Consider the following 26,375-nt stretch of genomic DNA (forward strand, 5'->3'; position numbering starts at 1 on the left):
GCTCTTAAAGAAAAACCCTCATATCCTCCCCTAAAATTACCTGACAACACATGGGCCATTGAGGACCCAGTTAAAGCTGACCTCTTTAAAACTCACCTAACCGAAGTCTTTAAACCTCATAATAATATAAACAACCCTGCTTTTTCCAACAAAATTGAACAATTTTTGATTTCCCCCTTGCAAATGACTCTACCCCCTAAAGCGTTCTCTCCTGCAGAAGTCCAACATTGCATTGACACATTCCCTAAAAGGAAGGCGCCCGGTTTCGATCTCATAACCTACGAAGTAGCCAAACATCTCCCAAGGAAAACGCTACTACTTCATACGTACATTTTTAATTCAATTATTCGTCTATCCTATTTCCCACTTCAGTGGAATTCTCTATCATTATAGACATTCCCAAACCTGGTAAGCCCCCCGACATTCCTTCTTCATACAGACCTATAAGTCTTCTACCTTTCTTCTCGAAGGTACTTGAAAAGCTAGTGCTCAAACAAATTAGTCCGATCATAAATAACTCTAAAACTATACCCAACTCGCAATTCGGTTTTCGAAACCGTCATTCCACAATACACCAAGTGAATCGTATAACTGACACAATCGCCTCAGCTCTAGAAAAAAAAAACAATACTGTAACGCTGTCTTCCTCGATGTCGCTCAGGCTTTCGACAGGGTATGGCACTCTGGCCTCCTATATAAATTTAAAAAAATCCTCCCACCAGCCTTCTATCTATTTTTTAAATCATATCTCGATAACCGTCAGTTCGCTGTTCGGTACCGCTCAAGTCTCTCATCTATATCCACTATAGAAGCCGGAGTTCCTCAAGGAGCAATTACAGCACCTGTCCTTTTCAACATCTTCATAGCTGATCAACCCACTTCTCCCTACACGTTCGTTGCAGAATACGCTGACGATAAAGCTATCCTTTCAACCCACGAAAACCCTATCATTGCCTCTTTTCAACTTCAATCTCATCTCTCTCGTTTGGAAACCTGGTGTCAAAATTGGAAAGTCAAAATAAACGAAACCAAATCCTGCCACATCACTTTTACCCTTAAACAGCAAATTTGCCCTCAAATTTCTTTTAATAACATCACAATTCCAACCTCATCAAACACAAAATACCTAGGTATATATTTTGACAAAAAACTAAACTGGGCCCACCATACTCATAACATCAAAATTAAACTAAACTCTTGTCTTCGTTCCCTTAAATTCTTCTTTAACGCAAAATCAAAACTTACACTTCACACTAAACTAAACCTATATAAAACCCTCCTTAAACCCATTTGGATGTATGGCATCCAAATATGGGGCTCTGCAAAAAAGTCACATATAAATAAAATTCAAATAACCCAAAATAAATTATTTCGTTTAATAACAAAGGCTCCTTTCTATGAATCCAATCAAACTTTACACTCAGACCTAAAAATGAACACAGTGTTTGAAACCGCTACCAATCTTACTCTCGTTACCACAACTCTTTCTTCGACCACCCTAACATCCTAGCTAAAAATTTAACCAATCCAATGCCTGGCAACCCTCCCAAAAGATTGAAAAGAAAGTGGTGCCGCGACCTACTTTTATAATTTAACCTTACGACTCTGACCTGGAGTGTCACCAGTGGGTGGCTTCTCCTTCATATTTTTCTGGCTGTAATCTTAATTTGTTAACACTTAAGCTTATTATACATAACTTGTATAGATTGTTTAACTCAAAAAAGAAAAAAGAAAAAAAAGTTGGACATCCTGTCATGGCGCGCCTCCACCGTCAAGGCGGCGGAGACGTGCAACTGTCAGTGTCTTTTTCAGTTTTTAGCGCGGTCGACGTTGCGACGCGGAGCTCTAATAATATCAGTAGATCGCCGTTCGGATTCTACTGATATTATCACCTCGATCGACGTACGATCGACGTATCATTTAATTATTTTATTTTGTTTTTCTAATTTGTTGTGAATAGACGTATTGTTAATATAAGTTTATATGTTAATGACAACTTATTGTTTTTCTTTCGGTTTGTCTTTTCCTTATTATATATTTATACCTAACAAATCAGAAGTGGGATACGGCGTTTCTCGTGTTCCGTTCTGCCGTATGTGAACGAGTACCGACGCCGCCGTATCGCCACTGTTCGTGCGAGTGCGTTCGCGTACCGACGCCGCTGTTCGTGCGAGGCGTTTGCGTACCAACGCCGCCGTATCGCCGCCGTTCGTGCGAGTGCGTTCGTGTACCGATACTGTTATTACCGCCACTGTCTGCGAGAGTGCGCGAAGTCTCAGCAACAGCTGACTAGTTCTGTGATTATCGTGGTGAAGGTATCATAGTCATGCCGAACGGGGGTACAGAAAATACCTCCAACGTTAATGCTGGCGCGAACGCTTCGAACCAGTTGGTAGCCGCGCCGAGATATGTAGAACTCGTAAAAGAAGTCGAAGAGCTCCGTGAGAAGCTAAAAGCGCTTGAGGCCCAGTCGCCTGACGGAAATCATACTGAGGTTGGGAATTTGAGTACGCGATCCACGACTCGAGTTAACGATACGAACAATTATCGAATATTACCGGACATTGGTAACGCCGTGGTGAAGTTTAACGGTCGTGAGTCCGGTAATGTCGCCGAAGATTGGATAGCGAGTGTTGACGGGTTAGCTGGTGTGAATGACTGGCCTTTTCGCTACCGGCTTCAATATGTGCGAAATCGCGTAGAAGGCGCTGCCCGAAGCTGGTTCCTGTACGAGAATTTTGGGGATTGGGACGAGTTCGTTGCCAAGTTTCGCGTGGCGTTTGTTCGAGTGCTGTGAAGGTCAGACCAATGGCAGATGTTGGAGAATCGAACACAAAACGTCGACGAGCCCGTGGTCGATTACTTTTACGATACAGCGGGAATGTGCCGCTCCCTCGAGTTGACGTTTTCGGAGACGAGAGACTACGTGCTGGAAGGACTCCGATCTCAAGATCAGACTTATTGGACCTCCAGTCGGTACCATAAAAACCTGACCGAGTTACTGTCCGACCTACACGATTGGGAACGGTTACGCGATAAAAGAAGAGCGAGATTCACGACGAATAAAAACCAGACCACCAGCTACCCTAGGAAAACGTCAACCTCGACGTCAATGATTAAGGTTAGTACAGACGCTACGACGACGACAGCGAAGGGTATAACTCTGACTTCAACAAAAGACGACGCCGGGAAGCAGACAAGAAAATTTGAACATAAGGCGCCGCAATGTTACAACTGCCGAATGGAAGGTCACATTGCCCGGGATTGTCCGAAGCCGAGACGACCGTGTTCGAACTGCGGATCGACACGACACACGCGCAGCCATTGCACTGCAACCGAAGAAGCTGCTGAAACGACGACAGGAAGATCGGACGCCTGTCTAGCCGAATCCACCACCATAAGTCTGTAGCGTCCCAGCATACAGGAGGACAAACGACTGGTGTTGAGGTAGATGGATTGAGTGTAATAAGTATAACAATTTAATTTGTGATTAATTTATTTGATATTTATTTGATTACTATGTAAATAAAACACTTTTACTGCACAAAATGATTTAGTTGCAAAATATTCTAAGTCCGAATTCTAAGTCTAAATTGGACTGGTGTCTGGCGTGAAGGTGCTTGCTCTGACTCACGTCTGAATTGAGTCTAATCGGGGCTCTCCTATATAGTCCAGATAGTCCTACTCCCTGCGTTTCCTCTCCTATCGATAAGATACGTATGTGTCCATGACCGAGTCGTGCAAAAGCGTACGCGTGTATTGTTCTAATATCGCAGCTTCCCACGCCCATGCGACCGGTCGGTCCACATCCTGGTTATTCGCGATACGTAATCTCAATAACCCGACGACATTAATCATATCCCTAGATACGCCTGTCAATACTACGATTTCATATTTAATATTTCGTATATCTAATTCCAACAATGGTGATATTTTGGAAAGGCTAAGAGTTTGGCCTTCGATATAGCTATTGAGGTCCTACACAATAGAATTGGTTGGCGAAATCATTCGCCCCAGAGTCACTTATATATATCTACGTGTATATGCGTGTTTAGATGTCTCAGCGGGACGTCAGTACATAGCACCTCCCCCCTAAAAAAAGGTTTCTGTCCTCAAGACAGAAATCTTTAAATAGTATTGTGACAGTTACTTTACATTTTTACATTTACAAGCTTTAGCTTGTGTACAACTTCAATGTCATATGTTTTACAATTTCTTACAATTTCATAATTTTACATACAATGATTATAATGTATAAATATATCTATATGCTTATCGCATTTACAATAAGTAGATTACAATAATATTAATGTTTTATATAATATGATATAGTTTTGGTTAATAGTTATATTAATAATATATTTTTTTTTTCGTTTGTACTTATATAATAATAAAGATTGTGTTAGTAGTACATGTATATTCCATTAATTGTTTATTTATTTGATTAACATAATAAAATTGTCCTATAATACTTATAATAATATTTTCCCATAACCATAGTTTACATTATTTTGTTTTTCCATTTCATTTTTTTTTCTTATAACAATATTAATAAAGTTCCTCTAACTAAGGGATAAGCTTTAATTTAATTCCCTTAACCATACATTCTATACGTTTTAAGTGTATATATATATTCCAGTTTATAGGTACTATCCGGTTTTTCCGGTTTTCTTTATCGATTCTGACCTATGGACATATCCGTTAAAACTCTTTTGCATAGGTCTCGAGTCGTAGCGGTCCATCCATAGTTTTCTATTCTCTACCTATATTTATCTAAAATGTTTAATTAGATTATCATACCCCATTTTTCTTATCACGTGGTCAAATATACATTTCGTCAATTGTACATCAGTCCGTGGATCATGGGCATGTGTTATATTATGTGTCTTTTTACAAACTACACCATGAGTTTCTTGGAGGTTCAGTAATCTCCCTATTTTATCGAACTTTCCGATATCGGTTTCGAATATTATCTCTTTATTTGCTAGTTTTTCTAACCTTATACTGAAATTTTGGTCGAACTCCGTGTCGTAACAAGTGATGTTAAGAACCGGAACCTGGTTTATTTTTAATTTATGTAATACCCTTACATCCGAATGTCCGTTCCATAGTACGATTATATTAATTTTATCCCCATGTGCTAAATATTCCTCTATATATATTCCTTATCTAAATTATTTAATTCTATGTTTAAACTTAACTCTAACTGTCCTAAACAAGTATCTCTCAACACTTCCTTACATCTAAAAATACGTTTAATTTCGCTTCTTACTACCACAACCTCACGGTCCAATATAGGTCTGACCTCCGTGTTGGTTGGTAGTATTAACGGTCTTCCTTCCAATTTCCTTATTTTGTATCGGTCCAAACTATTGGATATGGCCCCGGATATCAGAACCATATCAGTCCTATTTATCATCGAAAATTCAAAATCCATGATGACAAACTTGTGTGTTTCTTTTCTATTGATTAAGTTAATCAGTCATTATTATTTTTTTTTTTATAATTTTATTACTTTCTAATATTAATTATGTTTGACATTTCCCTTACAGTAATTTAATCTTTTATTCTTGGTGGAGATAAGGGCAATCTGTCCGGTGTATCCCCCAGTAGTGGACTTTTAGGTCTTTCTTTCGCAATTATCGGTGTATCCACATAAAATGTACTTCGGCTTGTTGGTATAGGGTGTGGAGTTATATTATATCGCGGTTTAATCGGCTCCCAAGTGTTTAATCTACACTTATACGTTATATATATAAATAACAATAGTATTGTCGCAAAGGTCATCAATCCTATTATTATATATATCAAGTAATTATTATTTTCATTATCTGACACATGTCCCGATTGCCTAAATATTTCGTCATTGATCATACTTTGTACGTCGTCTAAAGAATGTGTTAAATCGTTTACGTTATCTAATTTATGTGAATCATGTCTGGTCTTTATATTAGGTAGATTCAAGTTTTTAATTTGCCTAGGAAGCGTTGCTACCAACTTCTCTTCCCCTACTCGTGGTATAAAGTTAACGTAGTATTTAGATTTAATGTCTCTTGTTGGATTCAATATGATATCTTCGGCATATGCCCTACAGTCTTGATTTAGTTTGATTAACCCTTGATGTTTTAGCTTTACTGTATATGGCTCTCTATTTCCTTGGCATGTTATTGTTAATGTTTCCCCACTAGTTGTATAAATCCATGCATTTGCATATTTTAATTTATGAAATATATTTTTAGATAATATGATAATACCTGCCTCGCATGAGCTTGGTAGAGTGTCCGGATTTTTAAATAACGTTATTTCACATGGTTGGTTGTTATTTATTATTTTCGAAATTCAACGAAAAGCGCGTATTTTATTTTATTAGTTTATTTGATCTATTGTAAATATTTTATATATAGGTACAGTAGGTTTATTATATCATTTACATACAAATAGTTATTTTTTTTTTTATAATATTATGCGCATACACTTAGAGTTGCGTTCGTTATTTTATTAGTATTATTATTTGTGTCCCGCGACTGGTGGTGCGGTCATTACACGGGTCTAACGTGATATTGTTGTCTTTGTTATTGTTGACTGCCCCGTTCGTACCTTTTGCTGACCGTTGTTTATTTCCGGCTATTTTTATTCAACGATTATTTGTGCATATTAATAATCGGCCTATACGTTCGTAATTATTGATAATCTTATTTTGTTCTTTTTGTTGCAAATTATTTACGGCTGTCGTTTTACTGTGGTTCGATTGTTTGATTATTTATCATCGTCGTTTATACATATTCTGGAGTCTAAGAATTCTGTATTGTATTATCGGTTGGTTTTTATAATATTCTATTCTTGTTTCTACTTATTTTATTCCTTGTACGATGGATAAAGACCGTGCTACTCGAGCTAAGAAACGGGCGTTAGCTAGACGCGCAGCCGCCGTCAAGCGTATTAAATCCGTCCATGATTTAGGATTGTCCGGTGAATCAGATCCGATCGCACGACAAAAATTCTTGATTTCGATCAATGACCTCACAGATTTGTGGGGAAAATTCGTCATCGAAAATGACGCAGTTTTAGATGCATTAATCGATTTAAACGAAGAGCATGATTTCTCACATGCAGTAGAGGTAGAGATAAACGAAGTTGTCGTTTCGGCTAAAGCTTTGGCAAATCGGTTTTCGTCAGTATTAAATATACCATTGATGACACCCGAGAATCCTAAGGTTACGATTGATTCTGATGCTGGTTGTAGATCAGATGGCCTTTCCGGTTCGGATAAAGTTCAATCAGAGGTAGCGTCAACAGTTCAGTCGTCGCACTCTATTCGATTACCCGAAGTTCCTCTTCCTCAGTTTTCCGGTGATTTAGCAATTGGCCAGTCTTTCGAGACCGTTTCGTAGCTTTAGTAGATAGTCCCTCTAATATCTCTAATATTGAAAAGTTTTATTACCTTTTAAGTTGTCTTGAGCTAGAGGCGTCTGAAACGGTAAAAGGGATAACGGTTTCCAATGATACGTATTCGCTCGCTTGGGCAGATCTTGTGGATCGGTTCGACAAACCACGCAGGTTGGCGTCGTTTCTTTTAGACACAATATTATTAGCTCCGATAAGCCAGCAAGAATCCATATCGTCCTTGAACAAGTTTTTAAATACGTTCGATAAAAGCATTGGTGTTCTTGAGTCTCTGAATATTCCGAACTTTGGTGATTTCCTATTATTCTCGATAGCGTTTCGATCTTTACCAGTGTCATCGCGACGTCCTTTTGAAATGTCCAACTCGGAAGAATATCCGAAGGCACAAGAACTGTTCAAATTCGTCAAGGGTCGTATTCAGGTTCTAGAATTGGCAGGAGGGTCTACATCTGTGTCAAGTACAAAGGACACACAGCCGAAGCCATTAAAGTCGAAAAGGAATTGGTCATCAAGTCGGAAGAAATCCATTTCATTAATGCAGCCGGTGTCCCGTCGTCCGATAGTGATCAGTGTCCTAGCTGTAACGGCTCTCATCAGTTACGTAATTGCCCAGTATTTAAAGGGCTCACGGTGGATGGCCGATATAATGTAGTATCCAAGCATAGACTTTGTATTGCTTATTTTAGCAGTCATCACTAGTCAAATAGATGTAAGGAAAGCTGTTCCATATGCAAGCGCCGTCATCACTTGCTCCTTCGTCGAGATGTTCAATCAGGTGAGGTTCCTGCAGCTCAGCGGCCGCCTGCCATTATGCTCAGTTCTCAATCGTCTCCATCTGTATTGCTCGGTACAGCGGTAGCACTAGCTCAAGATTTTGGTGGAGATGTTCAACCCGTCAGAGTGCTTATTGATTCGGGATCGCAGATCAGCGTCATCACGAAAGAATGTTCAGATCGGCTGGGTCTTAGGAGGTCAAGATGGACTGCCTCATTGACAGGGCTGTCTGGTCAATGTGTTCCTAAGGTTCTAGGGACAGTACAGTTGAAGGTAAAACCCCGTTGTGATTCAGCCCCGGTCATAACCCTCAAGGCATGGGTTCTACCCACCATTACTGCAGACATGCCATGTCAACAGTTATCCGTCGGTGTTAGAGAAAGCTGTTCTCATTTGAAGCTTGCCAACCCCTACTTCGATCACCAGCTCCGGTTGAATTGTTGTTAGGTGCCGACGTCTTCCCACAGATATGGATTGGCAAACAACACTCACTTGGCCAAGGACTACCCTCCGCGTACAGTTCTGTATTTGGTTGGGTGCTAATAGGTCCAGTCTTGCAAAATGTTAGCTCTAACGTACATTGTATGTTAGCAGCTGTCAATCCATCGATAGAATCGTTAATGGAAAGATTCTGGGACGTAGAAGAGCCAGATGAGGCACGTCTTCAATTTACCGATGAGGGATGTTGTGAAGCTAGGTTCAAAGCTGAGACCATTATTGATGAATGCGGTCGTTATAGTGTCCCATTGCCCTTTAGACAGGATCAGCTTCATCCCACATTTGAAGGCATACTTAAGATTGCGACCAAGCGTTTCGAACACCTGGAACGGAAATTGAGACAGGATGAAGAGCTTGAAATGGCATATCGCAAATTCATGGCCGAATACGAGACTCTGGGTCACATGTCCGTCGCTCAAAATCCAGGACTGTATATAATCCCGCATCATGCTGTATGGAAGCAAGGAAATGATCAAACCAAGCTACGTGTTGTGTTCGATGCGTCCGCTTGCAGTGCCTCAGGTCACTCTTTGAATGACGCCTTATACGTAGGCCCGAAACTTCAGCGAGACATAGTTGATATCTTGTTAGGAATTCGATTGTATCGTTTCGCGTTCTCGTCCGACATCTGTAAGATGTACAGGCAAATCCAGGTGAATCCGGAATACCGTCATTACCAACACATTCTCTGGAGGGCTTCTCCGGTTGAGGCGTTAAAAGAATATACTCTAAATACGGTGAAATATGGTGTCAACAGCGCTCCGTTCTTGGCTCTGAGAGTGTTGCACGATATCGCTGATCGTTGCGGTGCACAGTCAACTTCAGTTCAGAAGGCTATTCGGCTCCAAACTTATATGGATGATATTTGCACAGGAGCAGAGACACTTGATGAAGCGTATAAGCTACAGCAGAGCCTCATCAAGTCGTTAGCAAACTATGGGTTTGAACTTAAAAAATGGTCTAGTAACTCAAAGAAACTATTAAAGAGAATACCAAAGGAAGATCAAGCATCAGGATCACTTTCGTTCGAGGATGAAAGGTCGATAGTCCAGGTTCTTGGACTAAATTGGGAATCAAAAGAAGATACGTTTAGATATGATTTCAGCTCAATTAAGTTTGTGTTTACAAAACGCGGTGTCCTTTCAGTAATTGCTAGGATTTTCGATCCTTTGGGCTTCCTGTCTCCGGTGGTGTTATTTGCCAAACATTTAATGCAGTCGGTTTGGACGTCAGGGATCGCTTGGGATGATAAGTTAGCACCTGACATCGCAGACGAATGGTCCCAGTTTGTGACGGAGCTTCCGTCGTTGTCCTTGATCCAAATCCCTCGTTTTGTTGGAACACAGAGTGGATCCACTTATACGCTGTGTGGATTTTGCGATGCTTCAGTTCGTGGATATGCAGCTCTCGTCTATCTACGCATTATTCTTCCCAATAATCAGGCTTTCATTCGGATCTTGGGTGGCAAGACTAAACTAGCACCACTTCACTCCATGACGGTACCAAGATTAGAACTGTGCGGTGCAGGACTTTTGGCACGCTGGTTAACCCGGATCCAGGAAACGTTATCGACTCAATTAAAGATTTCAAATGTATATGCGTGGACCGATTCGTCCATTGTTCTTTCGTGGCTTGCCACCCCTCACGTCTCGTTCAAGATCTTTGTATCCAACAGAATTAGCAAAATTAATCAGTTATTACCAGATTGTAAGTGGTTGCATGTGTCGTCCGAGGAAAATCTAGCAGACTGCGCGTCTCGCGGTTTAAAACCATCAGAATTGGGTCGTCATGCGTTATATTGGAATGGACCTAGTTTCTTACTGGACTCCCCAGATGAGTGGTCATCAGAGATACCACGGCTTCCTGTGGAATAAATCCCAGAAGTCAAGTCAGCGTCACTATTGATCAGTTCGAATCAAATCGATTCAGAATGGTTTGATAGATATTCCTCCTATCAACACATGCTACGTGTGCTGGCCTGGGTAAGGCGTTTTGTGTCGAGATAAAGAGGACAGCCCTCACATTCTGTCACGTTGTCGCGGTGTGAGTTAGATGAGGCTCTAACCGTGGTGATCAAATGTTCCCAGGGTATTTATTTTCGTTCTCTATTGCAGGAACTAGCGCGAAATTCTAGAGTCCCCAGCAAGCAGTTGGCACGATTCTCACCGTATATAGACTCTAAGGGTATAGTTCGGGTAGGAGGTCGTTTAGGTAACTATCAACTGACAGATCGTCAGAAACATCCGGTGTTATTAGCTAAAGCTTCGCACTTGTCGAAATTGATCGTTCACCATTGGCATATTTTCTCGTGTCATTCTGGCACTCGTTTAATGATTTCTCTCATTTCGAAACAATTCTGGATTCTATCGATTAGAAGAGTGATAGGAATCGAGATCAAGAGCTGTGTGACTTGTGTTCGGTTATCAACTGTAAATCCACAGCCAGTCATGGCGGACCTACCACCGTCTCGTGTTGTGCAGTGTCGTCCCTTTTCAAAGGTTGGTATTGACTTTGCTGGTCTTTTTCGAATGAAAGAGCTCAAACTTCGAAAGGCTAAGGAGTATAAAGTTTATATTTCCGTTTTTGTGTGCATGACGGTGAAGGCTGTTCACCTTGAAATAGTAGCGGATCTCTCTACTCCAGCCTTCTTGGCTGCGTTTGATAGATTCGTTGCTCGGCGTGGCTTACCGACGGATATTTATTCAGACTGTGGTACGAATTTTGTAGGTGCGTCAAAGCAGCTCCGCCAATTCTTTTTAGATTCGACAGTTTAATCCCAAGTTATTTCACACCTCCCATGCAGCTGGCATTTCAACCCTCCCAGTGCTCCACATTTTGGGGGTCTTTGGGAGGCAGCTGTGAAATCAATGAAAAGATTGTTGGTTCGGACAGTAGGAGTCCATACTTTAAGCTTCGAGGAACTTGCAACTGTTGTTTGTCGTATTGAATCTGTCTTAAACTCCAGACCATTGACACCGTTGTCCTCTGAACCCGGAGATTTAGAAGGTCTGACACCTGGTCATTTTCTGACTGGTCAGCCGCTCTTGTGTGTTCCGGAACCAGACGTATCGAATGCTCCCAGTCGTCTGGTTTCTAGGTGGAAGCTTCTTCACCAATGCCACCAAGTGTTCTGGAAACGATGGTCCTCCGAGTATCTGAACAATTTGCAGGTACGCTCGAAATGGACATCCAATGATACTCCGCTCAAAGTAGGTGATCTTGTGTGCATCAAGGAAAACCTGTCTACGCCGTTATGTTGGCGATTAGGTAGAATAACCGAGTTGTTACCCGGTCAGGATAGGGTTGTTCGCGTACTCAAGCTCTTGACAGGACAAGGTACGCTTGTTAGACCTGTGGTCAAGCTGGTTCGCTTACCCACAGAATAAAAATTAGATACTATAAATTTGGGTTCCTTCGTATTCTCGAGGGCACCACTTTACAGTTCACTTGCTTGTTCCATTCGTGATCACTAGGTTTTATGTTTGACCCGCTTTGTTGTCGGTGTATGGGCGCCAGTGACTCGGGCAATGTTCAAGATGGGATTATTTTTTGTTTGTGTAATTATTTTATATTATTTTTTGTTTGTGATCTTTTATGTATATTATGGTGTAAAACAATGTAACTAAGAACTCCTTTGTCTTTATCCGTTTTCTCCCTGGACAACTGAACCATATCCATCATATCAAGAGTTCCAGTTCTCGAGCTTTGGTAGACGAAGTCTCCCAAGGGGAGAGTATGTTCGCGCAAGTTGTCAATTGTGATCGGCTACTGGTGCGGATGTTGCCACACTGTTTTCCCATTGATCGAGAAAGCAGACGTCGTTCGATCAGCTGGATCTTAGCGAGATACATCGTTGGTGTGTGTGTGTGTACGTCGCTCTCAAAACAACACCTTTTTTCTGTACACGTGATTCTCGGTTTGCGGTTTTTTTTCTTTGCCCTTTGTCAACATTATATACCATCTTCGGTCCAGTCAACGTTATATACCAGCTCCGGTCCAGTCAGTATTATATACCAGCTCTGGTCCAGTCAGTATTATACACCAGCTCTGGTCCAGTGATCCATATTAGCCAGCTTCGGTCGAAACCAGGTCCAGATCATCGTCCTTGCCTCCTTACGGTACCGTTTCTTGTTCTGTATTATTAATGTATATTATAATGTTTTTTGTTATGTGTAAAATCTAAAATATTATCACTTTGTTATTATTCACAATCCTGGATTGATATTGTTAGCGTTTATTCTGGAATGTTCGACAGAGCACTTATCGGATATGGGATTATCGGTTCGATAACGATCGGGTGTTTCCGTCGAATATTCTAGAATCAACGATTATTATATATATGACGATCGCTAATACGTAGTTGTAGTTAGTGTGTGTAAGTTAGTCCACCAGTTTAGTCGAAAGTGCGTCCCGTCGCAAGATTATTTTTGTAAGTTGTTTTACCTGGATAAAAAAAAAATAAAAGTTCTACGACAGTAAAAATATTTGTTATTCTGTTTAAATTAATTTATTCTTAATAATTATCATTCACCGCTCGTAAATTTTACATTGCCAACAGTTCAGGTGTGGGGTACTGTGTATAGAAATATATTTATACACGTGTTATTCCTTCGCAGTCGTAAACGTAATGAATATATATATATACAATTAGTCAGTTGAAAGGTATGAAAGTGCCAGTGAGACAATCGAAATGATAACCAGATCGAAGATCACCGTAAGTCGAAGTGAATCAGATGATACAGCGTCGGGCGATATGGGTCCGACAGCATTGAACGAGTCGGCAGTGAAAGATCAATCAACGACAGAAACTTCCATGAACGAGAACGACAAAGAAAGAAATAGTTCAAATTCGTATGTGCCGAATGAAACCGAAGCGACTACGAAACAAATGTTGGAGGCGTTAATGATGCAAAATAATATGTTAATGGAATTGTTGAAGGTACAGCAAACAAAACCGGTGAGTGAAATAATGTTTGCACCCGACTTTCATAAATCGATTCCCGTGTTTGACGGTCTTAATACTCGGTGCCAAGCTTTGGATTGGTTGAAAACAGTGAATCGCGTGGCTGACATAAACCGATGGCCGGACAACTTTAAATTACAGACAGTTCGCAATAACCTTGGTGGCCCGGCGGGACACTGGTTTCTATCACGGAATATTACAAGTTGGATTGATTTCGAAAATCAATTCAAACGAACATTCGTCGGCGAAGTGTTAATTGGAGATCGTTGGAAGGAAATGGCACGCCGCGTTCAACGTAAAGGTGAGAATGTCTTAGAGTATTTTCATGAAAAAGTACACTTATGTGCAATACTCAATTTGGGATTGCAAGAAACAAAAATTCAAATATTGGAAGGACTTTTTTCTAAAAATCTAAGTATGTATTTACTAAGTCGCGACCATGTTGACACCGATGAATTATTGAACGATATTGTCAATTTTGAACGTTTGGATACATCACGTACTACCCGTATACGATCGTCGAGTGTCATGAAAGAACCGGTAAAAGCCACGTCGTCCATCCGACTAGAGACACGACAAAATACGAATTCGTACACAACTTCCGTAAGTGGAGCGACAAAGAAATGTTTTAACTGCGGTTCGAAATTTCACATTGCGCCTGCTTGTCCGAAACCACGCATAGAAAAAGGTGCGTGTTATCAGTGTGGATCTACGACCCATCAACGGTCGAAGTGTCCAGCACTGAACCATAATACAACGGCGAAGACAGTGGAGACGTCGAGCAGTAAAGGGGAGAACGAGTCCAGAATAATGAACGTGACGTCGAACCGAACAAAGGCTTCTCACGACCACCCGGAACCGTACGAAGTGACCTGTTCATGCCGTGTTCCAGTAGACGCGGACACACAGTGCGAAATTACCTTTGTGGCGATCATCGACACCGGCAGTCCGATCAGCTTGGTAAAGCGTGAGTTAATTCCGAATAATGTAAAAGTAATAAAACCGTTAGATAAAAATTGTATTTTTTCTGGTATTAATGGTACCAAATTAGATTTATTAGGAATGTTTGAAACTGATATTTCTGTTAATAATAATACATTTTCTATGTGTTTTTACGTCGTACCCGAAAATACTATGACTATGAGTGCAATATTAGGTAGGGATTTTGTCACCAAACCCGGTGTTAATTTGTCGTTTAAAAATGGTGTTGTCCATTTCGATTGTAATGAAAGTGAAGTGAGTAAAATCAATAGTTTTAGTCAAATTATGTGTGTAAGCTATGAACATGAGTTTGATAACGCGAAAGAAATGTTGAACGTAAATCCCGAATTAAATGCGAATGTGAAAGAGCAACTGTTTGAGTTATATCAAAAGGAATATAGTAATAAAGATAATAAAATTAAAGAGGAAAGTATGCCGGAAATAAATCCGAATTTAGAGATGAAAATTGTATTAAAACAAGATCAACCTATCGCTTATAGAGCTAGACGTATTTCGTATGATGACAGGGAGAAATTACGTAATATTTTGGATGAATTATTAAGAGAGGGTATAATTAGAGAGAGTAGAAGCCCTTATAGCAGCCCAATAGTACTTATTAAAAAGAAAAATGGTGACACCAGATTATGTATTGATTATCGTGAATTAAATAAAATAACGGTTAAGGACAATTTTCCCGCACCACTAATCGACGATCAAATTGACAGTTTAAAAAATAAAAAATATTATTCACTTATTGATTTAAGGAACGGATTTCATCATGTTCGAATGAGTCCCTCGTCGATACCATATACCTCTTTCGTAACCCCGTTGGGACAATACGAGTATCTCAGAATGCCATTTGGTCTAACAAATGCCCCGAAAGTTTTCGCAAGATTTATGCTACATATTTTTTCCGATTTAATTAAAGCAGGTGAATTAACGCTTTATCTCGATGACATGTTGGTAGCGACGGTTACTGTTTCTGAACATTATTTTATTTTAAAAAAGATTTTTAATTTGGCCTCGAAATTCGACTTAAAATTTCGTTTGGATAAATGTACGTTTTTATATACTAGTGTAGAATATCTTGGTTATATTATTAATGAATTTGGTGTACGCCCTAGTCCCCGGAATATTGAATCTGTTAGGAATTATCCGACGCCGAAAAACCAAAAACAGGTCCGTCAATTTATCGGACTTGCCAGCTATTTTCGACGATTTATCGCCAACTTTTCGATCATTGCTAAACCATTACATACGTTATTACAAAAGAACAATGATTTCTATTTTGGTGATGATGAACAACACGCGTTTAATACGTTGAAAGAGAAATTATCGGAATCCCCTATCTTGTGTATTTATTCACCGACCGCGATTACGGAGTTGCACTGTGACGCCAGTTCACACGGATATGGATCGGTGTTGTTACAAAAGCAAACGACAGGTAAATTACACCCGGTGTTTTATTTTAGTCAACGAACGACACAGGCCGAGTCGCGGTACCATAGCTTCGAATTGGAGTGTTTGGCTGTGGTGTATTCTATTAAAAGATTTCACGTATATTTGGCCGGTATACACTTTAAAATCGTGACTGATTGTAATAGTTTCAAATTAACGTTAGATAAACAGATAATTAATCCCAGAATTTCCAGGTGGGCGCTTTTCTTACAAAATTATAATTACGAAATCATACACCGTCCGGGTACGCGAATGGGACATGTCGACGCTCTAAGTAGGTGCCATGGAATTTTAATCTTAGAATCTAATACCTTCGAACAAATATTGGCTATTAAACAAAACATAGACAACGATATAGTTAGAATTCGGGATAGTTTACAAGTAAAAGAAGATAAATATTTTGAATTAAGGGAAGGACTTGTTTATAGGAAAGAGAAGGGGAAATTATTATTTTATGTGCCACAGTGTATGGAAAAAAATGTAATACGGAGTTGTCATGACGAAATGGCTCACGTCGGGTTTGATAAAGTCGTTGAAAATGTAAGACGAGTTTATTGGTTCCCTAATATGAAAGTAAAAATCCGCAATTATTTATTTAGTTGTTTGAAATGTATTGAATATTCCCCTATGTCCGGTAAACGAGAGGGATATCTACATAGTATACCGAAAGGTGATCGTCCATTTTTATCGTTACATATTGATCATTTAGGGCCATTCGAAAAGACAGAAAACAATAATAAATTTATTTTAGTAATAATTGACGGGTTCACGAAATTTGTACGCTGTTACCCGTGCAAAACAACTAAGACAGAAGAAGTAATTAAATATGTGAAGGAATATTTTCGTACTTATTCTAAACCGAAACGACTCATTTCTGATCGTGGAACTGCATTTACTTCGAACGATTTCAAAACATTTCTGTCTCATGAGTCTGTCGAACAAGTATTAATCGCTACCGGTACGCCCAGGGCGAACGGTCAGGTGGAAATAGTTAATCGTTCAATAACGCCGATGATAGCGAAAATAGTGAAAAGTCCTGATGAGTGGGACCAGGTATTGTCTAAGGTAGAGTTCGCCATTAATAATACTATACATAAAGCAACGGGACAAACACCCAGTAAATTATTATTTGGAATTGAACAGGTAGGTGAGATTACTGATAAGGTACGATATGCATTAGATGTAGTGAACGAGACTAAAGACAGTGTAGGTGCGGATAGTATGTTGGAGTTAAGGGAAACGGCATCCGAACAAATACGTAAAACACAAGATAAGAGTGCGATTCAGTATAACAAAAGTCATATAGAACCCAAGGTGTATAACGTAAATGATTATGTAATGATAAGGAATTTTGATGCCACTCCCGGAGTAAATAAAAAATTAGTACCCAAGTTCAAGGGACCTTATGTCGTAAAAAGGGTTTTAGACAATGACCGGTATGTCGTTACTGATATTGAGGGTAACCAAATAACTCAGAGACCTTTTGAAGGAGTAATAGGTCCGGATCAAATGAGAAGGTGGGTGAAGGTACCACTTGCTTAATATTATATTCGTGTTATTATTTTAAAAAAAAAAAAAAAATATATATATATAATAATATTTATTTATATGTAAATTGATGTATGTGTTGAAACACTGTTTATTTATATACCTAGTAGTTTTCTATATTATATATTGAATTGTATTATTTGCCATACTTTTTATTGTTATTTATACTGAATTATGAAATTAAAAAAAAAAATATTGTATACTACTGTATAATATTAAATTGTATGTGTTCGGGACGAACTGTCGTCAGGAAGGCCGAGCTGTTAGCGTTTATTCTGGAATGTTCGACGGAGCACTTATCGGATATGGGATTATCGGTTCGATAACGATCGGGTGTTTCCGTCGAATATTCTAGAATCAACGATTATTATATATATGACGATCGCTAATACGTAGTTGTAGTTAGTGTGTGTAAGTTAGTCCACCAGTTTAGTCGAAAGTGCGTCCCGTCGCAAGATTATTTTTGTAAGTTGTTTTACCTGGATAAAAAAAAAATAAAAGTTCTACGACAGTAAAAATATTTGTTATTCTGTTTAAATTAATTTATTCTTAATAATTATCATTCACCGCTCGTAAATTTTACATTGCCAACAATATTATATTTATTTTAATATTGTGGTAACCCCATCCCCGGCAGGGCACGAGTCATTGCTGTTCACGAACCTCCCAGGTAAGTACAGCTGTGGCGCACAACAACAAATAGAAAGGTAATATTATGTATTATAAAAATGTAAAAAAAGAAATTAATAATTGTAATAGATGTGGACGTAATCATAATTTAAACGAGTGCCCAGCATTCGGAAAAGAGTGTAAGAGTTGCGGGCTACTGAATCATTTTGAAATTAAATATAGGAATAAAGAGAAACATGCTGTAAATACCATGGTAACTGAAGCGAGTAATCTATCATTAGATACTGTTGAAATAAATGAGGTTGTGGGAGCAGTGGTAACACTGCCTACTAGCGTTCCGTTTTCCATTCCTTCGCCATGACACACACACACACACTTTTTCTTTTACTCTCGTTTTTTTTGTTAATTGTATCGTAATATGGTTATTAGCCATGCCGTATGTATTGTTAATTTAATAAAATATTTATTACTTTAGTACGAAAAGTATCATTTTTATTAGTCTATACGTACAATTGGTGACCTCGACAACTCATAACGCGATGAGTGAAAACGATAATTCAGAAGTCAACAATCAACCCATGACGCCAGATACTACCATGGTGAATCGCGTAACTATTAAACCACCACCCTTTTGGAAAGGTGATCCAGCTATATGGTTTTCTCAAATTGAAGCACAGTTTGCTTTAAGTGGAATCACTAATGACACCACGAAGTATTTCCACGTCATAAGTGCGGTTGATACAGGGATCTTGTCTCAGGTCGCAGATATCATACAGACACCACCAGTAACGGAAAAGTATGATACTCTAAAAACTCGCTTAATAGACATTTATACAGATAGTAAAGAGAAAAAATTGAGAAAATTACTCAGCGATGTAGAATTGGGCGATAGAAAACCATCAGTACTTCTCAATGAAATGCAACGCCTTGGAGGCAATGCATTGAGTAACGAATTATTGAAGTCGTTGTGGCTTCAGCACCTTCCAGTAACCACCCAATCTTGTCTTGCGGTTACCAAAGGATCTTTAGACGAACTTGCAAGATTGGCAGACCAAGTAGCAGAGATAGGACAGCCCAGAATAGCTGCGGTCTCATCGGACAAGACGGCAGAATTGTTACAAACTTTAATCAAGGAAGTAGCTGAATTGAAATTAGAACGTCAGTCACGCAGCGATAAAGCCTTTCAACCAAGATCACAATCCCGTTCAAAATCTCGTTCAAGATACCGCCAGTGGGAACAACCGAGAGATGATTTATGTTTTTACCATACCAACTTTAAAATGAAAGCTAAAAAGTGTGTAGAACCCTGCAAACACTACACCACTTTTAAGCCGGAAAACTAGTCATCATATCTTCTATGGCAGTGGAAGATATACCTTCATCAGACTGCCAAAATATTAATGCAAGTCATCGTCTAACAGTACAGGATAAGATATCAGGTCAACAGTTCCTCATAGACACTGGATCAGATGTTTCTATCATACCTTGTACAAAGAGACATGATAGCATTGCCGACTTAAAGTTATTTGCAGCTAATAACACTCCAATCAACACATACGGAAAAACAACACTTACTGTGGACTTTCACCTTCGCCGTGTTTTCAAATGGGAATTTATCAATGCGTCGGTATCCAAAGCGATAATTGGAGCCGATTTCTTACACAACTTTAACCTGATGGTTGACATAAGAAATAAAAAACTAGTAGACAAAATAACCAATTTGTCAACAATAGGCACCAAATCACATACTACTATAAACAGCATAAAAACTTATTTAATAGAAACAAAGTTTTCTGATATAATTGGAAAATTTCCAGAAGTTCTTATTTCACAACCGTAAAACTCTGGTTGTAATCATCAAACACAACACTACATCGAAACAAAAGGACCTCCAGTTTTTGAAAAACCCAGACGTTTATCACCAGAAAAGCTAGCTATAGCAAAGGAGGAGTTCGAGTCAATGGTGGCGTTGGGCATATGTAGACCATCAAAAAGCCCTTGGGCATCTCCACTTCAATTAGTCAAAAAAAAAGGACTAGATCAGTGGAGGCCCTGTGGTGACTACAGACGATTGAACGGAATTACTATCGAAGACAGTTATCCAATAGCGCACATTCAAGATTTTAGCCATATGTCAATATAGTATATATATATCTATATCTATATATATATACCATATAGTCTATACGTACAAGGTGAATAACAGTGATAGATGTTGGACTGATAAATTAATAATTGAGAACATTGAGTCTGAAATGAAACTGGATACAGGGGCACAAAAAAATGTATTGCCAATAAGCTTTTTCAAAAAACTTAATAAAACAGCTCAGAAAAGTAACATAGTGATCACAGCATTTGGTGGATTTAAAATAAATTCTGTGGGTAAGGTCAAATTATTAGTTCAAAATCAAAATGTCAAATATAAGACAGAGTTTGAGATTGTTGATTATGTAGGATTACCTATAATCAGTTATAATGATTGTAATAAGTATTTAACATCCCATCTGAGATAAATTTAGTAAAATTAGAAGATAGAAAAAAACAGGAGTTTATACAGAGGAACATTGATGTGTTTGAAGGATTAGGTAAATTTCCGGATAAAATAAATATTAAGTTAAATAAAGAGGCAATTCCTAAGTCATGTCCGCCGAGGAGGGTCCTATTAAAATATATGACCGAATACAGGAAACTTTAAATAAAATGGAGCGATTGAAAATAATTAAGAGCTAAAGAGCCTTGCGAATGGCAAAGTAATATGGTAACTGTAGAGAAGCCAGATAAAATGTTAAGAATTTGCATTGATCCTAGGGAGTTAAATAAATTATTTCTTTGAGTATTCAAATTTGAATATTTAAAAATTTTTATGTTTATATGTTATCATTATTAAGTTAACTAAATTATTTCTTTGAGTATTTCAATATTAAACTTACAATTGTAAATGTCAAGTTGTTAAAACAAAATAATAAATTTATATGAATATAATCTGTATCATGTATGTTTATTATAAGAAAAATAGAAAAGGGAGATGTGATAATAATGTAAGTGATAATCTGATAAGCATATATCAGATATCACGTTATATAATATTATTCTAGTTCTTTAGTCACTATGTAATATGTTGTATGTATGATAACTCCTTGGTTATTACAATGTAAAATCAAAAAGTAAAATGTAATATAATTCTTTGTTTGAATATTAATTAAACAGATATTATTAATTATTTGGAATATTAAAAACACAAATAAATACAAAACCTATCAGTGTATTATCATTTATCACATTTCATATTCCTTTTCGAGATACTTCCGGACTGACAAACTTAACGATACCTGGTGTCAATGGATTAACCCGGTGAGACCATAATAATATCCAACGATTGATGATCAACTACATGGTATCTGATTTAATTTTATGGCTTTACAATAGCCATGGTGTTCTAAAAAACAACAAAACTTAAATTCTAGAGAAACTACACTATTTTATGAAGATCATCAAAGCTGCATAAAATTGGCATCAAATCCTGAATACCATAAACATACTAAACATATTGATATAAAACATCAAATTCAAGAAAAATTTCAAGAAGGAACGGGTCAGTTAAAATATATACGATTACGATTTGCTCATAGGGCGTACGTTTACCGACAAGGAGAATGTGACTTTCGTCAAAACACAAAACTAGGAAATATTTGGCTACAACTTTACACTTCCGTTTGCAAACAACGAAATTAATAAAACAAAAACAACAGTGTTCGGAGTAAAAGATGACCAAATCACAGAAGATAAGATTGAGTGCGGATCAACGTTGAGTGATAGTGAGAGAAGTAAATTAATGATAATAATAAAAAATTACCGAAATTGTTTTGCGCCCAAGTTACAGGAACTAGGTTGTACAGATATTTTAAAAATTACCATAGAGGATCAAGGAACGCCAGTACAATTAAGACCATGCAAAACTTCGGAAGCAGAATGTAACCAAATAGATTCAATAGTAACGGAAACTGATTCGGAATACGCATCGCCTGTCATGGTGATCAGTAAGAAGAACGGGGAACCTAGATTAGTGGTAGACTAACCTCAGCTGGATATCAAACAATAAAAACAAATTTTCCCATTGCAATCTTGGATGATCAACTGGAAGATTTAGCGGGGGCTAGGGTGTACTGCTCTCTGGATTTGGCTTCAGGTTATCTGCAAGTACCACTTACAGAGGAGGCTAAGCGAAAGAGTGCTTTCATTACTCAAACGCAAACAGGTCAGTTTGAAAGAATGATGTTCGGTCTCACTAATGCAACATACATATTTTCAAAACTGATGGCAAAGTTACTGGGAAAATTGCCAAATAAAATAGCAAAATGGTATCTGGATTATATTCTTGTTCCAGCAAAGGCTGAGATGCTAGAACGATTAGAATTGGTTTTCAAGGCACTTCAAAAAGCAAAACTAACACTCAAATTACGAAAATGTAAATTTGCATGTGATACTGTACCATTCCTAGGTTTCATGTTGACTCCAGAAGGCCTTAAACCGGGTAGTGAGAAAACACACAATTTCTAGTTTTCCACAACCAAAGAATAATCATGAAATACGACGATTCTTAGGTCTAACGGGTTTCTTTAGGAGGTTTGTGTCTGCTTACGCAGTTAAGATACAACCTATTAGTGACCTACTAAAGAAAGAGGTAGACTTCACTTGGAGCCAAAAACAGGAATTGTATAACCAAGCGGCGGAGACGGAGCTGCATTGCAATGCTATACATACGAATAGCAGTATCAAAGAAAACAACAGTAACTGAGAAAATGTATCATTCAAGTCAAGAGTTAATGGCGATTGTGTGGAGTGTTACCAGGCTGAGAAATCTACTAATCGGTATACATTTTACCATTGTTACAGACTGTCAGGCATTAGTTCACCTTAACGCCAAGAAGACACAGATTCCCTAAATTGCAAGATAGGCAAGTCTTCTTAGCGAATATGATTATGATATACGTCGTCGTCCAGGTGATAAACTGTAAAGACTCTCAAAACTGGAATACTTATATCCCATTTGCAATGTTTTGCCACAATTCAACGGTACATTCGTCTACAAATTTTCAACCGTATCAGTTGATTTATAGGAACAAAATAGTTGTTCCTAATTCATTCATGAGAGATCCAGACCCTCAGTATAATAATGATGATTATTATTTTGAATTAAAAAGATAAATGCAAGAAGCTCACCTATTGGCAAGAACTACACTACTAGATAGCAAACATAAATCAAAACAGCGTTATGACAGGACTGTAATACCTCCGACATTAACATAGGTGATAAAGTATTAATGCAGGAGAAGGCAAGCAAAAGAAAACGAAGCTCCCAAGTGGTTAGGTCCGTACACAGTTGTAGAAGCCTGTTCAGAATCTCCTAACGTTATAATAATTAAAAGGAACAAACCAAGGACAGCACTATAGAAACCTTCTAAAAGTGTTTCATGAAAATCATTAATTATGTTTCAGTTTAAGCATGCAAATTATGCTCAGAAAAACAGACTGTTTTAGCAATACCCCAGCATCAGAAACTCCATTGAAGTCAAGTGTTAATATCACTTCGATCAATCATCAGCAGGGACTGTACTACGAATCCTATGGCCAAACCAGATTATCACATATAAAATGGAATTTAGTGGTATATGTCGATCTTACAACTCACTATTCAATGTATGAGACATTAATAGCTCATTATAACGAGACTATACAGATTTGCCACCTCATGACAACACGCTTTGAAAGCATGGAAGCACAGCAATATCGGATACCTGAGAAGAATTAAACGTCAATTTACTCAATCAACCCTACCCTATCTCCACGAAATTAAATCAAATCGTCGTAATGTTATGTTATTCATAGAACAAAATCCGGAAGAAGAAAAGATATTCAAACCAGGACTAGGACATACATTCAAGCGTTTTGCAAACGTCCTACATGAAATGTCTTCGAAAATAGATTAAAAATCTATATTTGATAAAGTAGTCGAACTATCAGTAAACAAGGCACAGAACATTAATTTGATTGAAGAAAGGACAATAGTTGTGCGATCCGAGACAAATGAATCCAATTTCTCACAACAGCAAATTACTGAACATCAACAGAAACTTGAAAACAACCTCAGATACTTACAAAAACAGACTTCAGAAAATATACAGAACATTAACAAATTAACTTTTCAAACAAAATTATTGGAACAATCGTCATTATTTGAAATCACTCTTAATCAATATGCTAATGAAAATCAAAACCTCATATCTATGATAAACGCAGCGTTAAATGGGAAAATCCATGCAACAGTAATCAACTACAAAAGATTAATTGAGGAATTAAGAAGAATCAAAATTGTTTTACCTTCAGGAAGCGCCTTTCCATTTGAACTGAATACAGAGAGTTCAAAGGACATTTTTAAGATATCGTAAATAACAATATTTCACCAAAACAATAACTTGATGTACTCGATTCAAATTCCACTTATCTCCAGAAGTAAATATACTACGTATCATCCCATTCCGTTACCCATACCATTTGATACCGATTCAGTAGTTTTAATCAACACTGAAGTAGATGTAATAGCATTGAGTGACGATACCGAAGACTACCTTACATTTAGTACAGAACAATGGGGAAAGTGTTACAAACTAAAATCCTTTAATCTATGTGAAATTGACCAACCCATCCAACACCAAGTTCTGTTTAATCAATGCATGTTATCATTATTTACAAAACAACAAATTCTACCAGAAACTTGCGAACTAAGATTCTTATCATTAGACACCATTATTTTGCATAGCTTACCACAGACAAATTCATGGTTATATTATACAAGACCACTTAAAATAACAATAGTTTTTTCAGACCCTCCCCAAAGAATTAAAACATAATTTCTGGTATAGGAAGAATATCTATCCTTCCATCTTGTAAATTGCATACAGGTAATTTTATTCACATGTCCACTTACTCAATTAACAGAGATGTTAATTTAAACATACGAGAAAATCCTACAAATAATATATTAATTACTTTAAACAAAATCCTCGAATTCACACTGCCTCAGAAAATTATAAACAAAGGTTTAATAAAAAATCTAAATTCTCTTGAAAAAACGGCAGATCAAATAAAAGTACCGTCAGAACCAATATTAATTTTTAGAATTGGTTTTCAGATATTAATAATTTATGTATTTCTTTTTTACTTTCGTATGTTCAGCAAATATATTAGTCTTTAAGTATAAAAATAACATTGTAAGAATGTATAATCCAGAACTACCAAACTAAGCCTAGGAAGAAATTTGATTTATTTATTTTTTTCTCTTACTGTATTAACACTGACCTGCTCAGAACATTTTTCAGAACTTCGCAGATATTTGGAATTGGGCGAAACTCGGTGATCATTAGAACCTCGTGTTTAATTTATTCTGGGGGGTGTTACGAACCCCTGAATCATATTATAATATTATGTTATAATATTTTACATGATAATTTACAGAGCATCAGGAATAGTGTGTTATACGACGACGAGACCATGGAATCCGCTGACACAAGGATTCTATTGTATACGTCTAAACTAGCACATTGTATTTTACGTCATAAGTCGTAGTTAATAATAAAACCTAATTTTTATTTAATTACTTTCCGTCCGTTATTTAATTTGTTGTGTAAAATCATAACATCATTGTCTCTTTCAACTAGCATAATAAATTTACCAAATAATGATGACACTAATCAATCAGCCAACACACACAATCAATATAATATACATCCAACTCCTAGAACCTCAAGAAAAAGAAAGCCCTTTAAAAATATTCCCTTTCTAATTCTAAATTTTTAAAAAACATAAATTTTGCTTTCATAAAAATAAAAGTTGTAGTTAGTAATAATATAACAATTTTTACAGCACATTATATTATTGTAAGTATGTACTGCGTTTATATGATGGCATTTAAACAGTTAACAATTAAATAGGTTTAAAATTCTTGAACTACATAGTATGTAAAAGTGTTTTAACTTTTAAAACGGTTTACATTTTTTAAACCATTTTAATGTCATCATATAAACGTAGTAATAAAGTTATATTACAAATGTAAGTCATAAAC

At 37.5% G+C, this 26,375-nt stretch overlaps 4 protein-coding genes across 4 annotated transcripts; all 4 read left to right on the forward strand.

The window, feature by feature from the left end:
* The first annotated feature begins 8,798 nt into the window (after window positions 1-8,798).
* Window positions 8,799-10,550, forward strand: LOC149060678 (uncharacterized). The gene has a single exon (XM_089230168.1). The coding sequence runs from the start codon at window positions 8,799-8,801 to the stop codon at window positions 10,548-10,550; it is 1,752 nt and encodes a 583-aa protein (XP_089086294.1).
* An 87-nt stretch (window positions 10,551-10,637) lies between these two features.
* LOC149060679 (uncharacterized) lies at window positions 10,638-11,450 on the forward strand. Its single transcript, XM_089230174.1, has 2 exons — window positions 10,638-10,658; window positions 10,791-11,450. The coding sequence occupies exons 1-2, from the start codon at window positions 10,638-10,640 to the stop codon at window positions 11,448-11,450; spliced, it is 681 nt and encodes a 226-aa protein (XP_089086300.1).
* Window positions 11,451-11,543: 93 nt separating this feature from the next.
* On the forward strand, window positions 11,544-12,062 carry LOC149060680 (uncharacterized). Its single transcript, XM_089230182.1, has one exon. The coding sequence runs from the start codon at window positions 11,544-11,546 to the stop codon at window positions 12,060-12,062; it is 519 nt and encodes a 172-aa protein (XP_089086308.1).
* A 6,733-nt stretch (window positions 12,063-18,795) lies between these two features.
* LOC149060681 (uncharacterized) lies at window positions 18,796-19,599 on the forward strand. Its single transcript, XM_089230186.1, has one exon. The coding sequence runs from the start codon at window positions 18,796-18,798 to the stop codon at window positions 19,597-19,599; it is 804 nt and encodes a 267-aa protein (XP_089086312.1).
* Window positions 19,600-26,375: the final 6,776 nt, after the last annotated feature.

This window comes from Diuraphis noxia, unplaced genomic scaffold (assembly GCF_037042655.1).
Source record: "Diuraphis noxia isolate RWA-SAM2 unplaced genomic scaffold, SU_Dnox_SAM2 contig0001, whole genome shotgun sequence".
NCBI classification, from domain to species: domain Eukaryota; kingdom Metazoa; phylum Arthropoda; class Insecta; order Hemiptera; family Aphididae; genus Diuraphis; species Diuraphis noxia.

Bases quoted from the DNA above. Each gene is read 5' to 3' on its own strand.
- LOC149060678 (XM_089230168.1), top strand. From the start codon at position 8,799: ATGGAAAGATTCTGGGACGTAGAAGAGCCAGATGAGGCACGTCTTCAA.
- LOC149060679 (XM_089230174.1), top strand. From the start codon at position 10,638: ATGCTACGTGTGCTGGCCTGG. The intron at 10,659-10,790 runs GTAAGGCGTTTT...TCTCTATTGCAG, and splicing joins TGCTACGTGTGCTGGCCTGG to GAACTAGCGCGAAATTCTAG.
- LOC149060680 (XM_089230182.1), top strand. From the start codon at position 11,544: ATGAAAAGATTGTTGGTTCGGACAGTAGGAGTCCATACTTTAAGCTTC.
- LOC149060681 (XM_089230186.1), top strand. From the start codon at position 18,796: ATGAGTGAAAACGATAATTCAGAAGTCAACAATCAACCCATGACGCCA.